The 17,137-nt window shown below is 37.5% G+C and overlaps 1 protein-coding gene across 1 annotated transcript in view; it reads left to right on the top strand.

Moving 5' to 3' along the window:
* Positions 1-16,909, top strand: part of ELL2 (elongation factor for RNA polymerase II 2) — a 71,754-nt gene extending 54,845 nt beyond the window's left edge. The window contains exons 5-12 of the mRNA XM_047089356.1: positions 425-684; positions 4,294-4,418; positions 4,575-4,662; positions 6,262-6,835; positions 9,406-9,472; positions 12,894-13,065; positions 15,124-15,168; positions 15,259-16,909. Coding sequence (XP_046945312.1) covers positions 425-684; positions 4,294-4,418; positions 4,575-4,662; positions 6,262-6,835; positions 9,406-9,472; positions 12,894-13,065; positions 15,124-15,168; positions 15,259-15,375 — 1,448 coding nt within the window. The 3' untranslated portion in view covers positions 15,376-16,909. The remainder of the gene's footprint in view (positions 1-424; positions 685-4,293; positions 4,419-4,574; positions 4,663-6,261; positions 6,836-9,405; positions 9,473-12,893; positions 13,066-15,123; positions 15,169-15,258) is intronic.
* Positions 16,910-17,137: the final 228 nt, after the last annotated feature.

The following is a 17,137-nucleotide window of genomic DNA, read 5'->3' as shown; positions in this document are numbered from 1 at the left end:
TTCATTTCTGCCAAAGAAATGACATATAATATGTACATATAACGTCAGTAAATAGCATGGGTAAGCATGGAAATTACTTTATTTGCACTTAACATGAACTACCTACAACCTTAAAATTCCCAACCACTTGCTACAGTTTGTGTCACTAATTAATATCCATATGTAGCTAAATGGACAGAATGATTCTATATACATATTTATTCCAATAAATGCTTCTATCAAGACAATTTCAAATCCATAATCTTAGGCCATTTATTCAAAAAGCTTTCTGTTTGCATATCTCTTTAATGTAAAAACTGAAACAAAGTGGCCTATAATTCCCTCCAGAAATGAAGAAGTACCTGAATCAGAGTTGAGGAAACTGAGATGCTCATTATAATCTTACCCACAAATGTGTAACAATGTCATTTCCACTGGACTTTAGGGAAAAGAGTGCAAATTCGGAAAGCGCCTCAAGCTGTTTCAGATGCAGTGCCTGAGAGGAAACGGTCAACCCCCATGAATCCTGCAAATACGATTCGAAAGACTCACGGAGGCAGCAGTGTTTCTCAGCGTCCATATAGGGACAGGGTGATTCACTTACTGGCACTGAAGGCTTACAAGAAACCGGAGCTCCTGGCTCGACTGCAGAAAGATGGTGTCAATCAGAAAGACAAGAACTCCCTTGGAGCAATTCTGCAACAGGTGAGACATGCGGAGAGAATTCCTTCTGTGCGCCTTCTTGTTGAGAAGTTCATTTTAGAAGGCTTGTTGTTAGTATTATTTAAGGTAGAGAAATTTCAGGATCATTTTGATCAATGGTATATGAATTATAACTCTTGAATATTAAGCCATCTTGTTTTAAACACCTAATGAAAAGCTCATTGAAATGTGGTCATTTATAGTAGGTCTTATAAGCTAGAAGCTTAAAAAAAGCTTTAAAAATGAAGTTTCAAGTCATTATCTTCATTTGGGTTAAACAAATTTTGCTCTGAAATTCCATTATAAAAGAAGTTTTTTTAAGCTTATTTATTTTTGAGAGAGAGAGAGAGAGAGAGAGAGAGGGAATGCACATGCAGGGGAGAGGGAGAGAGAGAAAATCTCAAGTAGACTCAGCACTGGCAGCGCAGAGCCCAGTGTGGGGCTTGAACTCATAAAGTGTGAGATCATGACCTGAGCCAAAATCAAGAGTCAGATGCCTAACCGACAGAGCCACCTGGGCACCCCAAAAAGGTAAGAAGTTTTTGTTGGCTGATTTTGGTCTTGGGTCACTAAAGTACTGCTGTAATTTTTATTGTTATATAGGTGAAGTTGTACTGTTTATTCTTATCAGTCTTTGGTTTGTATAAGCTAGAATATGTTTACCTACTAAATAGTTTCAAATGTGTCTTGCCCTGCATGCTTTTTACTCTACCTTTTTTTGCCACTGAGCGTGCTGAGATCATTCAGTTGTCTTTATTAAGGGATATGAATATGTAAAGTATTACCTTTGATCAATTACCTTATAATCACAAGCTTAAGTATTAAAGTAGGTCGTAGATTTTGTTGATGTCACTAGTTTGTCAAACTATAACTTGCTATATTTTTCATATTGATTTGGGGTCATAAATATTGATTACTGTTCAAATCAAAGAATTTTTTTTCTAAAGCAGTAACATTTCCACAGTTCTTAAATTTCACCATTAAAAAAAATAAACCTATAGGTTTTCATTTATTATTCAAAGAATGACACTTTTAAGTCCATTTTTTCATCTATTCTCTTACATTCAAGTCATGATACTAAATATTATGAAAGAATAAAGCCAAAATCTCCAATTCTAGGTTAATCAACCCCCAGTGTATCTTGGACATTCTCAAGGATCTTATTAAATTGTTTGAACACTTTTTGGAAACAATTTAAATCCATATGTCACATAGCAGTTTTAAGAGCTCAAAAGACAGGGTGAAAGAATGAATGAGTGTCAGAGTGTGTGTGTGTTTTAATTTTTTTTTGGTGGGGGGGAAGGAGGGAGGTTCAGGCTACATATCACAAAATATCTGGTGACTGAATCTCCAGGGAGGTTGTAAATTACCTCCTAAGTTTATACGATAAAATGTAAAATGATGGCAGAGGCAATTCATTCACACAGAGGGTATTATTGATGTCAGTAGTTATGTGATTCTTTATATGTATATAGACATAAGTACATTAAAATGTAGGTATGCTTAATTCAGCAGCAAATGGGACATGAGTGTCTTTATGTTAATCATTTGGCAGAATCTAGAGCATAATCTTAACTGCACATTATAATCTTCTGGGGAGCTTTTAAAAAATGCCAGTGTCTGCACTCTAACCCAGACCAACTAAATGGAGCAACTGAATGAATACTGACCATTAACTGAGAGGGGGAGGGATGGCAAAGGAACAGGTGTATGGAGGGGCACTAGGATTTCTGTTCAGGAGATGTCTGTTAGCCATAACCCAATAGTGATACATGTTTAGTAGTTACATATAAGGCCATGGTGTTGAGACAACAATTGGAGGTAGAATTATAAATTAGGAGATAGCAGTATATCAATTGGCTATTGAAAGCCTTATAGCTGGCTCAGTTGGAGGAGCATGGGATTCTTGATCTCAAGGTCATGAGTTCCAGGCCCATGTTTGTTGTAGAGATGAAAGAAAGCAGAGAAGAAAGCCCTAAGGCTGAATGAAATAATGATGACAATGAAGAATACAAGGCAGACAATAGGTCCTAAGCACTCCAGCATATAGAAGAGTGCACAAAAAAGACAAAAAGGGAGAAGGAGGAAAGCAGGAGAAGGTCCCATTATGAGGACCTGAGGATAGTCTGTAGTCCTGAGGATAATAGGAAAAAGCTAAGCATTGTATTTTTCCACTTTGAGAAATATGGTTTTGTGTCATCTTATTTGCAAATTTGAATCTTAAGCCTACCATTTTCTACTTTATAACAGTATTAATGTTAGATTAATGTTAAGCTGTAAAAAAACCATAAACTATCATAGTATATTTGATAGTACTTTAAAAAGACACAGAAAGAAGTCAATTTATTAAAAAGAGCATTTTTGGGACACCTGGGTGGCTCAGTCGGTTGGCTGAGTGTCTGACTTCAGCTCAGGTCATGGTCTCGCAGTTTGCAAGTTTGAGCCCCACATCAGGCTGTCTGCTGTCAGCACAGAGCCTGCTTTGGATCCTCTGTCCCCCTTTTTCTCTGTCCCTCCCTGCTCACTTTCTCTCTCTCTCTCAAAATAAATAAACTTAAAAAAAAAAAAAAACATTTCAGTAGGAAATAACTGGAGGATTACCTTTCCACCAGCCTTAAACATGACTCTTGCTTTGGCACCTGAATCTGTACATTTGTATCGTTGATGGAATCTAGGCCTGGACACTGTACGAATTGCAGTTAAGCAATAAGAAGAGATTACACTACGGGGCGCCTGGGTGGCGCAGTCGGTTAAGCGTCCGACTTCAGCCAGGTCACGATCTCACGGTCCGTGAGTTCGAGCCCCGCGTCGGGCTCTGGGCTGATGGCTCGGAGCCTGGAGCCTGTTTCCGATTCTGTGTCTCCCTCTCTCTCTGCCCCTCCCCCGTTCATGCTCTGTCTCTCTCTGTCCCAAAAATAAATAAACGTTGAAAAAAAAGAAGAGATTACACTTGAGAATAAACTAACTGACTAGTAACAGTAATTTGGGGGTTATTTTGCTGTACGTTTCCATTTATTGGTTTTCGGGAATTTCAAGGACTTTGAATAAGTGGTTCTTCAGGAGATCTGGCAACTACAAGAAGCAAGCTTAGCAAGCCAAGGAAATGACAGACAAGGGCATCAGAATTGATACTATTTATGGAGATAATTTCTGCTGATTGCTGAAGGGAAAGTTTATAACCCAACATTTGGGCACTGTTTGGTTTGTACGTAATACAAATGATCAGATTTTTACTGTGATTCACAAGTAACGGGAGTTAATGGCCAGAAGTAAATAATGAAGTTGTTAACCTAACTCCTTTGACTAGAAAAACTTGACTTAAAAAATATATATAAATAAATAAATCTTCCTCCACTTTTTTGCCTCAGTAGGCTGTTTGAATAGAAATGTCATGTGGTGGACATTCAGGGAAAAAATATTTAGCTGCATATATAAAGTTTTAATTCCCCAATGAAGTCAAACAGCATTTATTGAGACCTGTCATATGCAAAACTGGCAGTCCCTTTGTAGCCAACTGGTACAGTTGTTTTCAGTGTAAATGCAAAATGTTGCCTGTTTTGGGTTAGGAAATAGCAAAAACGGCTAATGCTCCGTTTTCACACTATGTGCCAGGTAGCCAATCTGAATCCTAAGGACCTCTCGTATACCTTAAAGGATTATGTTTTTAAAGAACTTCAAAAAGACTGGCCTGGATACAATGAAATCGACAGACGGTCATTACAGTCAGTGCTCTCGAGGTAAATTTTTCTTCTTTGAAACCGATCAAGTAAGTGATAATATTAGTTATTGTTATTTTAGTGTTGAGAAGGAAAAGAGAAGCAAGGGTAAGCTTTTTATCATGAACATTTGAAAATTCTCTTCATAACTGGAACATATGTATGTATCCTTTACAGAAAACTAAATCCATCTCAGAATGCTGCCAGCACCAGCCGTTCAGAATCTCCTGTATGTTCTGGTAGAGATGCTGCATCTTCTCCTCAGGTATTCCTAAAATTACATAACCATAGCCCCTAAGTGAACTCTAGGGACCAGCTAGTTCACGTGGTCTGATTTGTGCATGAGAGAAATGAGGCCCGGAGAAGCCGCACAGCTTGCCTACCCAAAGTCACATGGCCAGCTCATGGCAGAGCTCTGTTTAGAATTCAGGTCCTGGCTCACAGCCCACACCTCTTTTTCACTACACAGCACTGCTTGTCAAAGTGCTTAATATCTACTCTGCTTTTCCATATTTGAAGTTTCCATTTTATTATAAGATTATCTACTTTTTTATTTGGTCACTACCTAGAAGACTTACCCAGTCCTGTATTCAGTCTCAGATTATATTGAAAATTGGAGGCATTTAATACTACCTGAAACATGTTCCAGAAAAATATTCTTAAGGAAAAATGTTTATAAAATAAGCAAATAAAAAATTCTGTCCTTTTCATACATGTGTGTCCTTAACATATTTTTCAATTAAATCCCAGTCAGAATATTCCAATTAGACCTCACTCCTTCCAGCTTAAAATTTCCCCCAAAAGATTCTTTATTTCCCTGATTTGGGGATTGACAGTGGGACAAACCTATCTACCCCAGTGCTGCTCACACAGTGCTCCTCTCTCTGGACCCTCCTCCCAAGGATTCGGGAGACAGGACAGATGTGTGGACAACAGTAAGCTTGCTGTGGGCAAAAGGCTACTCACATGTCAAAAACTGTTAGAAACCTATTGTGAGGAACAGAGGGAGAACAAAATAAAAGCAATTTTGTCCTTGCATGTACATTGTCTATAGAATCCTTACTTTTAATGCCAACTGCCATGAAGTTATTCATACTGTAATCTAATTATGTAATGGCTGCCAAATCAATGGTGCTAAATTGGCAACAGAATAATTAATGGGATGATTAACTGTTATTTTTTTTCAAGGTGAAGCTTAGGCCACATTATTACATTGGATGTATGCTTTGTACTTTTCGACTATCTGAATTCCCTTTTTAATTTAAATATTGTTATTGCTGGATTGGGATAGTATTAGCATAATTTTTTAAATTTCTGAAATACTAGTTCCATATCATTTTTATGGACTAGTTATTAAAACTTACCTTCCAATCTGATGAAGAGATATATTTAGAGAGGAAAAAAAACTGAATAGCATTTCAGCAATAATAGAGATACTTAGAGAAATTACTTTGAAGGTGCTGGCTGTTCCCATTTTAAGACAGGTAAAATAATAAATGGCAGCCAAAATATTCATAAGTAGAGCATGTTAGCACATTAGAGGAGGTTAAATAAGTGTAGGCTTTTGTTGCCCTTTACCTACCCTTCTTAGTCCTCACCGAGTGAATTGGTACAAACTGCTTTCTCCTTCCTCTCTTTTAATATAACTAGGTCAGCCACAGCCCTCAGAGGAAGAAGGTTACCTCTTCTTAGTACTCTCCTAAGTGGTACAGTCCACATAAATGGCATAGTCTCTCCAAGAACTTAGGGTGGGGCTATATGATCAGAAAGTATAAGTACAGCTGTTCATATGGTAGCCAATGATGCACGTATTGAGTTTTAATGCAAAGTGGCTCGTTTTTGTTTTTCTGCCCCTCCCCAACAGAAACGGCTTTTAGATTCAGATTTCATTGATCCTTTAATGAATAAGAAAGCTCGAATATCTCACCTGACAAATAGAGTGCCGCCAACATTAAATGGTCATTTGAATCCCACGAGTGAAAAATCTGCTGCAGGCCTCCTGCCGCCTCCTGCAGCTGCTGCCATCCCTACCCCTCCACCACTGCCTTCAACCCACCTGCCCGTTTCCAACCCTCCTCAGACTGTAAATTCTAACTCCAATTCCCCTAGCACTCCAGAAGGCCGGGGGACTCAAGACCTACCTGTTGACAGTTTTAGTCAAAACAGTAGTATCTATGAGGACCAGCAAGACAAATATACCTCTAGGACTTCTCTGGAAACCTTACCCCCTGGTTCAGTTCTACTAAAGTGTCCAAAGCCTATGGAAGAAACCCATTCAATGTCTCACAAAAAGTCCAAAAAGAAGTCTAAAAAACACAAGGAAAAGGACCAAATTAAAAAGCACGACATTGAGATGACTGAAGAAAAGGAAGAGGACCTTAAAAGAGAAGAAGAGGAAATTGCCAAGCTGAACAACTCCAGTCCAGATTCCAATGAAGGTACACTTTACATTTGTAAAACCAACTACATGTGTTAAATGATCGGGCAGAGCAGACTATCGTGAGGGACATTATGCTGTTTATATAATTAGTAATGCTTTTTTATCAAATGACCTTTTGTTAATAATCTTAGTGTTGTGCTTTGGAGCAGATTTTTCTTATATTTAACATCAGTAATTTTTGGTCTCTTTTTAGCCAACTATTAAACATAGTTTCTAAATTTGATAATAACATGGTAACATTTGAAAATGACTGTTATCCTCTAGAGACCCCCTCTTAAAAGGTAGACTTTGTTGCTCTTTTCCATAACTGTCAGGGTATTGCACAACCTCAACGTGACCTATTCTCTGCCATTCTTGAACTAATTTTACCAGACACACAATTAGCGATAAAAATAATTCTTTTCCTTCTTTGCCAGAGAAACAGGGTCACCCCTGCCTTAATTAATGTTAACACAGGGGAAATGTCAAATTCTTTATAAAACCAGCAAGGTAAGATTGCATATGCAGATCCATAACATCATCTTTATTCAGAGGGAAAGCAATTTGTCTTATGCAAGGCTGTTGGCAATTTGCTTGATAGAGCTTAAGAAATTATTTTTTCAATTTTGAGAACACTGTTTTAGTAAACTAGCATTAGTAAAATTTAACCATTTCAAGCTTTTGAAAACTTAAAAAGCCAGATAACCTAGAGATGCAAAGAAGCTTAAAATAATGCTTTACTTCTAAAGAAAAACTAATCATAGGAAGACCACTTACCTAAGGTGTAATGATTTTTAACACCTAGTAACAAAATTATATTTTTCTTATTTAAAAAAAAAAAGTTGTGCTCTAAACTTTAATGTCCCCCAAACAGCACATCCAAGATTCAAGCCCCTCATTTAGCATTGCTGCCAATTTTAAACTCAGCATAACCAAAGCAAAATTCTCGAGGAAAATACGACTTTAGAAAAGTTACTTTAATGAAGAGGTTAAAGAGTGTTGCCTTTCTGTAATTTGCCCATAATACTGGAAGTCTGTAATTCTTAGATTTAACTGACCATTTTTTACCACATGAGAGGAACTTTGCAGCATAGTAAAATGCAGTGCCTTCACTGACCTGGATTGACTATACTGCACATCACAGCTTATCTGTTGAAATATTTAGATCAGTGTGGTACTATATAGTGACCCAAAAGGTAGGTGTAAGCTTTTTCCCTCAAACACTGTTGTACTTAAATTTGCCAAGTCAGGAAGAGGCAAGCAGTAATAACACCTTGTGTTCAGAGTTAGTATACCTGGGTATATCCCAGTCCACACACTTCCAACGCTGAGATGGTGATCCTGAGTCAGGCTAGTGCTGGGAGGATTGGATCCCAGTATGTTGAGATGTACAGCAAAGTTTGAGTGTTCTCAGAGTTGGAGACTTGAAGAAACAGACTGAGTCTCTGAATCCTTCACTAAGGATGTAGTACCTTTCAAAGCCATTTGAGATTATCACAAACTGAGGATAGATCCAGACCCACATCCCCTGAATCTGTTGGAATTTATCTAGGTCTATGGCAAAGAAGAAGCCAGGTTGACATGCACTTAATGCCTTTTCCTTTAAGACTCAGGCTATTATTAAAAAAAAAAAAAAAGGAGTGAGGGGAGTCTCAAAGTCTACACACACACACACACACACATAACAATAAGGCCACAGAGTTTGCATAATTTATTTCGTATACTTGGTCTTTTAAAATGTTGAACTAAGGAATTATCAAATATTCACTTTTGTTTTATATTGAATATGTCCATTTTGCCAGCAGGCAGGGTTAGGATGTGAGTTATTAATTTAATTCTAGTTTGAATGATAAAAAGTTACCCTAATAAAAAGTCTAAACTTACCCTCAGGAAATGTTGGTTGTGTTCAAACAAATAGAATCCTGAGTGAGGGATTTTACACATTTTCATAGCATAGCCATGAATGACTGGCACTTTGTCTTTTTTTTTTAAACAAATCTGTGTAGTAATACGAGATTTAGAGATAAGAGACCAGAGGAGTGTACATCGGTGTTCAGTAATGACTTATTTTAAATTACTTCAAAACCCATATGGGAAAACTTCCTACCCCTTCCACTGTCTGCATACAAAAAGGGTAGCAATAAAATACAGTGACTGAAGCGGTCTGCTACCTGACTTCATTGTCTCATCTGCCTTGTTCGAATCCTATGAAAAGTAGATGTTGATGTAAAATTTGTATCTTCCATTGTGTGGCTGCATCTGCCAGCACAGTCTTTGAATTGCTGGGCAGATGCCACAACTGTTACTGAAAGAATAGAAGACTGACCTTGGGTTAAGACGGAATTCCTTTATTGTGCAGACACTGCGGTAGCCAGGGCGCTTTCAATGCCTGGCGTCAGTTCTGCTGGCCCTGCTCACAGGGCCTCTGTTGTTCGTGTGCAATTGTATTCCTTGCTCACTGTTGCTTATTGAGATGGAAGAATAGAATTTGAGGAAGAGTGTTCCAGATGTTTCTGATCTATTTTAGAATTATAGGCATTTTATAACCATACTGTTGGGTGAAAGCTTGATTTTTTTTTTTCTTTGTAGGAGTTAAAGAGGGCTGCACTGCCTCCACGGAGCCTTCTTCAACAATTGAACTCCCAGATTATTTGATGTAAGTTCAGATGTCTGCCAATGGGAGAGAACTGTTTAATTTTAGAAAGTTTGCAAATTCTTTTCCCATAATTTGCAAATGAGAAAAGAAGTTCCAGAAATAGAGTCCCAGAGCCACCCCTGCATTTGAAAGGCTGCCATTAAGCCTGCTCGTCCCAAATCCACCCCTGTCTGCCTAAGCAGGTTGTGTCTCCCCCAGCGCTGAGTTCTGCTCTGTGGCCTTTAAGTATAGAGAAGCCTGTCCTTTGTTCTGTGGCCAGGTCAGGCATTTGATTGTGGAAGATTTCAGGGGTCTGACTCTTCAAAGCTGACAGTCTATCAATGCACATTCACTTGTTGCCCCAAAGAGAGAGTTTATTACTGATAAAGTGCTTAAATCTCCACAGTTAATACAAAGTAGAGATAGACTGATTTTCATTTAAATAAAGTTCTGCCATGGAATTAATTTTAAAAGGAGAGAAGAGTAAAATCAGATCATTTCACTTTAGTACCAGTTATAATGTTTTTCTTGTTATGACAACAAGTTGCTAAATGCTGAGCTGGGGACATTTTTGTAACTGGTTATCACAAAAATTATAACTTGTAGACATAATTCTAGCTTTTTTATAGACTCAAAGGCTTCTGTAAGAAGAAATAATTAAGTTGCAAGAGCCTGGAAAAATGGAGAGTGGAAGAACAAACAGATTTGACTGCAGATAGCTTTGAAAATGAACAAGTGTGGAAAATAATTTGAATGTAGATTGGAAAATGGACTCTGAGCTGTATGAACGTTTTTTCTCTATTAGCATCTCATGGTGGACAAAGTTAAACTGTGCTGTTTAGCATTCCGTGTACCACAAAATGTTGATTTCCAGAGTAAAGAATATACTTAAAATGTGTTACTTTTGCTTAACAGTAGTGTGAAAGCTATACTTATTGGGGAATGATACAGCATGAAACCATAATGCTGGTTATCATCTCTTGACTAAAAAGAACCCAAGAAACCATACCGAGCACTCTCTCATCGGAGGCGGTATTTGGTTTTAGAGTTCGGGGCGTGGGGGAGCTTTGAAAAGTGGCCACCACCAAGCTGGCCCAGGGAGGGTTGCTTGGGGGACAGCATAGCATCTGGCTCCACTGATGAGGGGGTTCGCCTCTCCTACTGCAAACCCACTTCTCCTTAAAAGTCTTGCGGAAGTTGGCCCCCTCCGTTGACAACTGCAGGACTGTGCTCTCATTCTCTTGCGGTGGATTTTGAATTCCTCTTTTTTGTAATAGTGATGTAAACTAGTTCTATGTGACAGAATCGTGTGGGGAGGCTAAAAAAGAATTCTAACCCTTTCCTCATGCACTCAGGATGTTGCTGTGCTTTGTCAACTTAACCAGTTAATTCTATATTTAAAAACTGGTTTTTAACATCCTAATCTAAGGGATGGTCGCTGCATCTGCCTCAGTGCATTTTGGCACATTTGTCACGTTTCTGGCTCTCAAAAATCACAAAAGTATGTAACCTGTGTAATCGTTTGCTTAATTTATTAAAGTAAAAGCAATTTATTTTGTCACAAAACTGTCTTATATGATTATAGACAATTTTCTTAAAATGGTGAGAAAGCATGGATTTTCAGAAAAATCACTGCAATTACAGAACTTAAGCTGTTTCTTAAGAAAACCAAAAAGACATACAATAAAACCTTAATGATCAGCCTCTGAATAATTCATACCTAAACCACAATATCCCTAATTTTTATATAATAAGAGTACTTTTGTTACTTGTGGCTGTGAAATATCCAAACCCTTTAAAATTTTATTCCATCATTACATTTAGAGCCAGCTGTAGAGCCATAACAATTTTTGTTAAAAATAGTGAAATGCCTTTCATTAAAGTGCCAATATAACCAAATAATCTTCTATAATAGCAACACAACTGTTGGCCAGATTGGTGTTTTTCCCTAAGGAAATTATTAAATAAAATACTGAGGGTGTAGCCTTGTGTGTGATCTTGAGAAAGCAGGATATTTCATAGAACACATTAAGCCAGAGTTTCTCGAGCAGTGTAGCCATTTTGCTTACCTGCACTTGTCCCCAGGAAGCTCTTTCCCGCCCTGGGCTTCCTCCGCTGTGACATCAGGACAGCCCTGCGTCACTGCTTGGCTCACCACACTCTTCTTACATCAGAGACATCAGCATACCAGTGCTGTCTCCCTCACACTTAGAAACCAAACCTCCACAGAGGCTAACTTGGCATGAATAAAAATATTAATGAGGACATTAAGTGCTCAGTTGCATCGCTTTTCTCACATTGCCAACCAGACATTTGTGCCATCTCATTTTAAATAAAACTGGTAAGGTTATCTAAAACCATTTTTGTGAAGGACTGAACTCCAAGGTTTTCCCACAGTTAAGAATATCTGCGCATGTCCGGGAGTGCTGAAGCACCTGCCCCTGATGGAGATTGCTTTGGAATGTCAGTTTTTATCTCAGAAAGTCAAGGGTACTTAGCATTCCATGGCAGGAACACAGAGTACAGAGACCCAGGCCAGCCCCTGGTGTGATCCCACTTCCCAGAGCCACAAACAAATAATACTGTGTTTTAATATTAAAATGATGTTTTAATTTGCTTACCACTGAATAAACTGACACGCTGGGAAAATAGCCTTCACTCACCAGTTCCCTAGAGGTATTTACACCCTAAAGTAAAACAGATTCGTGAAGAAACTAAGTTAGAATAATACTGTGACACTGACGTTCAGTTACATAGAATATGACACTTTAGGGCTGAAAAGACCTAGAGAGATTTGCCCTTTTTTCTTTTTTTTTTTTCTTCCAGTCTGTCATTTCAAAAGAAGAAAATTATTCATTCCCTTTTGTATTCTATACATTTGCCTAGTCAAACATGGGAGGAAAGAGGCAGAGGGAACAAGCCTCAGGCGCCTTACTGGCAGCAGGTGTAAATGGCCAAAAGACAGACCTCCTCTTAGCCGCACAACTAGAGAGAGCTTTGACTTCAGCGTTTACTTAGTGACTGGGTGACACTCTCCTGGTTTCATGTTACCCACCGAGTCCTTCTGTTTCCGTGTGACTCGGAACAGATGGGTTGGCCTCTGCCGCTAGAGTGGTGGTGAATTATTTTGGATAGAGAAAGGTTTAGGAAGCTAAATCTGTATAAGCCTTGTTTTCTAGTCACACTTCAATTCCATTGCCACCGTGTTCTTTTCACATTTAACTTTCCTTCACTGAACATCTTAAGCTCTCCTGTGGGATAATTTCACCTGAAAGTTCTTTGAAGGAGTGACATGGCAGCAAACAGTGGCAGGGCAACTTTCAATCTAGGGAAACATGGCTTGGATACAGTTTCTAAATATTTGTTTTAAATGTCAGACTTGTGCATTATGTTTATTCTGTAGTCTCTCTCCATTTATATTTTTTTTCTTTTTTCTTATTAGAAAATACATTGCTATCGTCTCCTATGAGCAACGCCAGAATTACAAGGATGACTTCAATGCTGAATATGATGAATACAGGGCCTTGCATGCCAGGATGGAGACTGTAGCTAGACGATTTATCAAACTTGATGCACAACGAAAGCGGCTTTCTCCAGGCTCAAAAGAGTATCAGGTAAACATGTTTGCTCCTAGACAGGCTCACTTCCATATTTTACCTTCTTTGTTCTCTACCCGGTCCACCCCCAGGCATCCCACTGGCCTTTGGAGAATGTCCTCTGGCAAACCAGCCTCTCTGCAGGTTTTGGTCTTCATTGAAAATTAGCTAGGAAACTAAACACAGTATTTGAAATAGTTCTCTAAAATAAGTAAACACAACGAACTGTATTTCTGTCAGTGGAAAATAACTTTATATAATATAATATGTATAAAATATGTAATAGAGGCTTATATACTTACTGTAACATAATAGAGTATCAAGGTAAAAAGCAAACACAACTAAATAGGAAAAAAGTTGATTTGGAATTCATTGAAATATTTAACTGCATTGCCAACTCAGACCATAGCTGTTAGATCTTGTGCTGTTCCCAAAAATTGCTATTTCAAGTCTATGTTTTTTTAGAAAAAAACTCAATCTGGCCTAGAATAGGGAAGATATAGACATAAAATATAAAAAGGGTTTAATACCACAGAGATTTGGGGCTTAAGTGAAGAAAAGCTTGGTGTTTCCAGCTATTCCAAAGACTGACATTTGTTAACAGATACTAAGCCATTTTCCCTTCCCTACTTTAATTAGTAGTATTACCATAGCTGGCAAACCAGTAAAAGCCAGACCCACATACTGGTTGTTCTTCCTCATAGTTATAAGCAAAAGGATTAATACAAATGAATGTGTCCCTCCTTATGTAGGCCAGATAAATTTGTCACAATTCACAACCATAGACGATGCCTTCGTTCTGGCCTAGTAACTGTTGTTCTGACAGGGACCCACATGAGAGAACGTGAACGGGTTTCCCACAATTGGCAAAACAACCTGAGAGCATCTGTGCTCTAAAGACCATGCCTTCCATTAGTGGGTCTTAATCTTTAAACAGGCTGCCTAGAGTTATGGAAGACTTTGCCAGAGGAATTTGTGTTTGAGGGTGCAAGAGGTCATTGATATGGTGGGGTGTTTCTTTTCTTTTCTTTTCTTTTCTTTTCTTTTCTTTTCTTTTCTTTTCTTTTCTTTCTTTCAACATGTAGTTATTTACCAGTGTACCATGATTATATTTAAACTAAAATGTAATTCAAGGATTGCTTAGGGGTTAGGAGCAGGCTACGGAGCTAAACTGCCAGGGTTTGATTCCCAGCTCTACCATTGAATATTTGTGTGACCTTGGGCAAATTACCTAACTTTCTTCAGAATCCCCATCCATAAAATAAAGTGATTAGATAGAGTTGTGCAGAATAAATGTAAGTATTTGGAAACTGCTTAGTCCATAGTACATAAGGTTAGATAAGTATTAGCCATCTTCCCTAGCTACCCAATTTCCCTCCTGAGAGGCAATCAATGGTACTGGTTTCCAGTGCATTCTTTCAGAGGTTTGTGTGTGTAAGATGTATATACACATGTATATACACAAGCAAATTCACCAGTGTGCTATATGTAATTGAATCTAAGATGTCATCAGTTACAATATGTACTATTGTCTTCTGTTCCAGTAAGTTAAACTGTCACACATTATTTGATTGCATTAAAATGAGAGGAAACGTGCATCTTAGAAGGAAGTTGTTAGAATGTATTATATTTCTTCTCAAATGATATCAAACTGTATAAGTCATTCTGCACTTTGCTTTTTTTCACTAAACAATATAATGCATCTTAGAGAACTTTATATAAGTACATGAAGCACTTACCCCTTTTAATAGCCTTTTCGTATTCCTTTGTATGGATTAATGGACATTTAAATTTTCTTTACTATCTTTTGCTTTACAAACGGTACTGCAGCAAATAACCTTCTACGTGCAGCATTTCACTCAGGAGCAAGCAAATCTGAAAGAGAGGTATAAGTGCTGAGTCAGTTTTGCATTTGCTGTTTTGATAGCAGTTGCCAATTGCCTTCTTTAAAGAGCATACCAATTTACATTCCCATCATCAGTATTTCCCCACCCTTGCTGAATGTGTGTTAGCTGTTTATATTGCCAAAAAAAAAAAAAAAATGTTCCCTTCTGATTTTAATTTTTATTTTTGTAGAATGTTCATGAAGAAGTCTTACAAGAATATCAGAAGATCAAGCAGGTAGGAATCATCACTGTGGGTTTCTGACCCGTAGTTGGGGCAGTATTATAAATTCTGCAACCTAATTCCTGCCGTCTGTTTCCTCTGCAGTCCAGTCCCAATTATCATGAAGAAAAATACAGATGCGAGTATCTTCATAACAAGCTGGCTCACATCAAAAGACTAATAGGTGAATTTGACCAACAGCAAGCAGAGTCATGGCACTAGATCTCTGCTTGGACCAGAAGATGTGAATAAACTTAAGCTTATTTATTTAAAATTCCAAATGAGTTGCTCTAAGATGCTAAAAAAATGAAACTTTGCTTGTTGAAAGTTTCAGTATTAGTAAACTTGAGTTATTTACTTTTTTTTTTTTTTTTTTTTCCATTTTACTTTGCTTCCCTGCATTTTTGAAGCTGCTTTTTCTGGTCCTTCTTCCCATGCCTACCCCACCCCCAAGACTTATGTTTGTCAATAGAAATAATTTTTTTTAGATATTGGAGATCCAGTGTCTATACTTCAAATCAGCTCTTTTCCTTAAAAACTTATGTTTGTCATTAGAAATGATTTTTTTTTAAGATATTGGGGATCCAATGTCCATACTTCAAAGTTATGTGTGTTAAAAAAAAAAAAAAACAGTAATGTGCAAGGTGAAATGCTTTTGGATAAACATAAGCCTATTTTCTGACCTTTCTTAACGCAAACTCTTTGCCTTAAATGGTAGAATATTTAGAAATTTGCACAAAATACAAAAAAAAATTTTAAAACATTGTTTTGGAGGGTTAAGAAATAGAAAGGTGTATGTGTATGTGTATAAATATGCACACATATGTACATACAGGCTGACTTGATCTAGAACAGTAAATCCGCCCTGCAAGTTAACCCCCCATTGCAATGGTTGCCTTAAGGTGTTTGCTAGTTGTGTACATAGTGTGGTTAATCATTAGCTACACTACTTCCCACTTGGTTAGAGCAATGGGAAGTATACTGTGGCCTACCAGCGTCTGAAAGCGTGTGCTCGACCAGTATGTGTGCAGAGGTGGTGTGGATGTGAGCGTGCATGGAGGAAAAAAGCTGCTACTCTCAGTAGGCCAAACGCTCAGGTTAAACAACAGATGAGTGTTACTGTAGGGTTTTTTGTTTTTGTTTTTGTTTTTTTTTTTTCTGTCAAATTGCTACTTCTATCGTGGAAGACAAAAGCATTTCCATTTCAACAGTTTGTCAGCTTTATTAATGTTGGGCAAAATCAATATGTTATGAAAATGAAACAGATCTATAGTTTTGGGGCAAAATTATAAAATTAAACATGTAGGTAACCTATTTATATACTGCTATAAAGTATTTTTTGAAGAGAGATATGCAAAGAAGCTATTACCTACATGAAATGTATATTTAAAGATTTTTTTTCATCCTGGGAGCCAGGAATATAAAAAAGAGCAGATATATTTAACCATAACATACTGTGATTCATCAAACAGCACAAACTTTCATTTCATGGAGTTTATCTGTTGACGTTGATTTAAACTATCATTTGTTTTATCATGTGGGAACATAAGTTATGTGGTCAAAAATATAAGGATTTTGAACTAATGTCGATTCAAGTTGTGTTGTCTTATCGTATTGTCTTTTCAAAGTGCTGCCAGTTGAAAAGGGAAGCATTATGTTTACAAATCTGTTTTGAAATGTTTGCCAAAATTTTGGTAGTATCTTTAATAAAGATGTTTGTCTCCAGCATCCAAAAAATAAATAAATAAATAAGTAACTTTGTTGTGTATCGGTATAAACCAGAAAATGTTGGTATCTAGAGAACCTGAGAGCATGTAGATGAACTTTTCTCTTTGAATTCTTCTAAAACATTAACTGGAAAGAGTAGATAAGATAGAAATGTATGCAGAAGTAAAAGACGATACAAAGACTGATACAAGACCCTGTACACTATAACTCTGTAACATTACTACAGGAATTTGATTTTTCTGTAGCACAGACGTCC

The sequence above is a fragment of the Lynx rufus genome, unplaced genomic scaffold (assembly GCF_022079265.1).
Source record: "Lynx rufus isolate CCGP_SWC_20201006 ecotype Redwood Valley unplaced genomic scaffold, mLynRuf1.p SCAF_1, whole genome shotgun sequence".
Classification (NCBI taxonomy): domain Eukaryota; kingdom Metazoa; phylum Chordata; class Mammalia; order Carnivora; family Felidae; genus Lynx; species Lynx rufus.
This window is presented reverse-complemented; position numbering and strand designations above follow the sequence as displayed.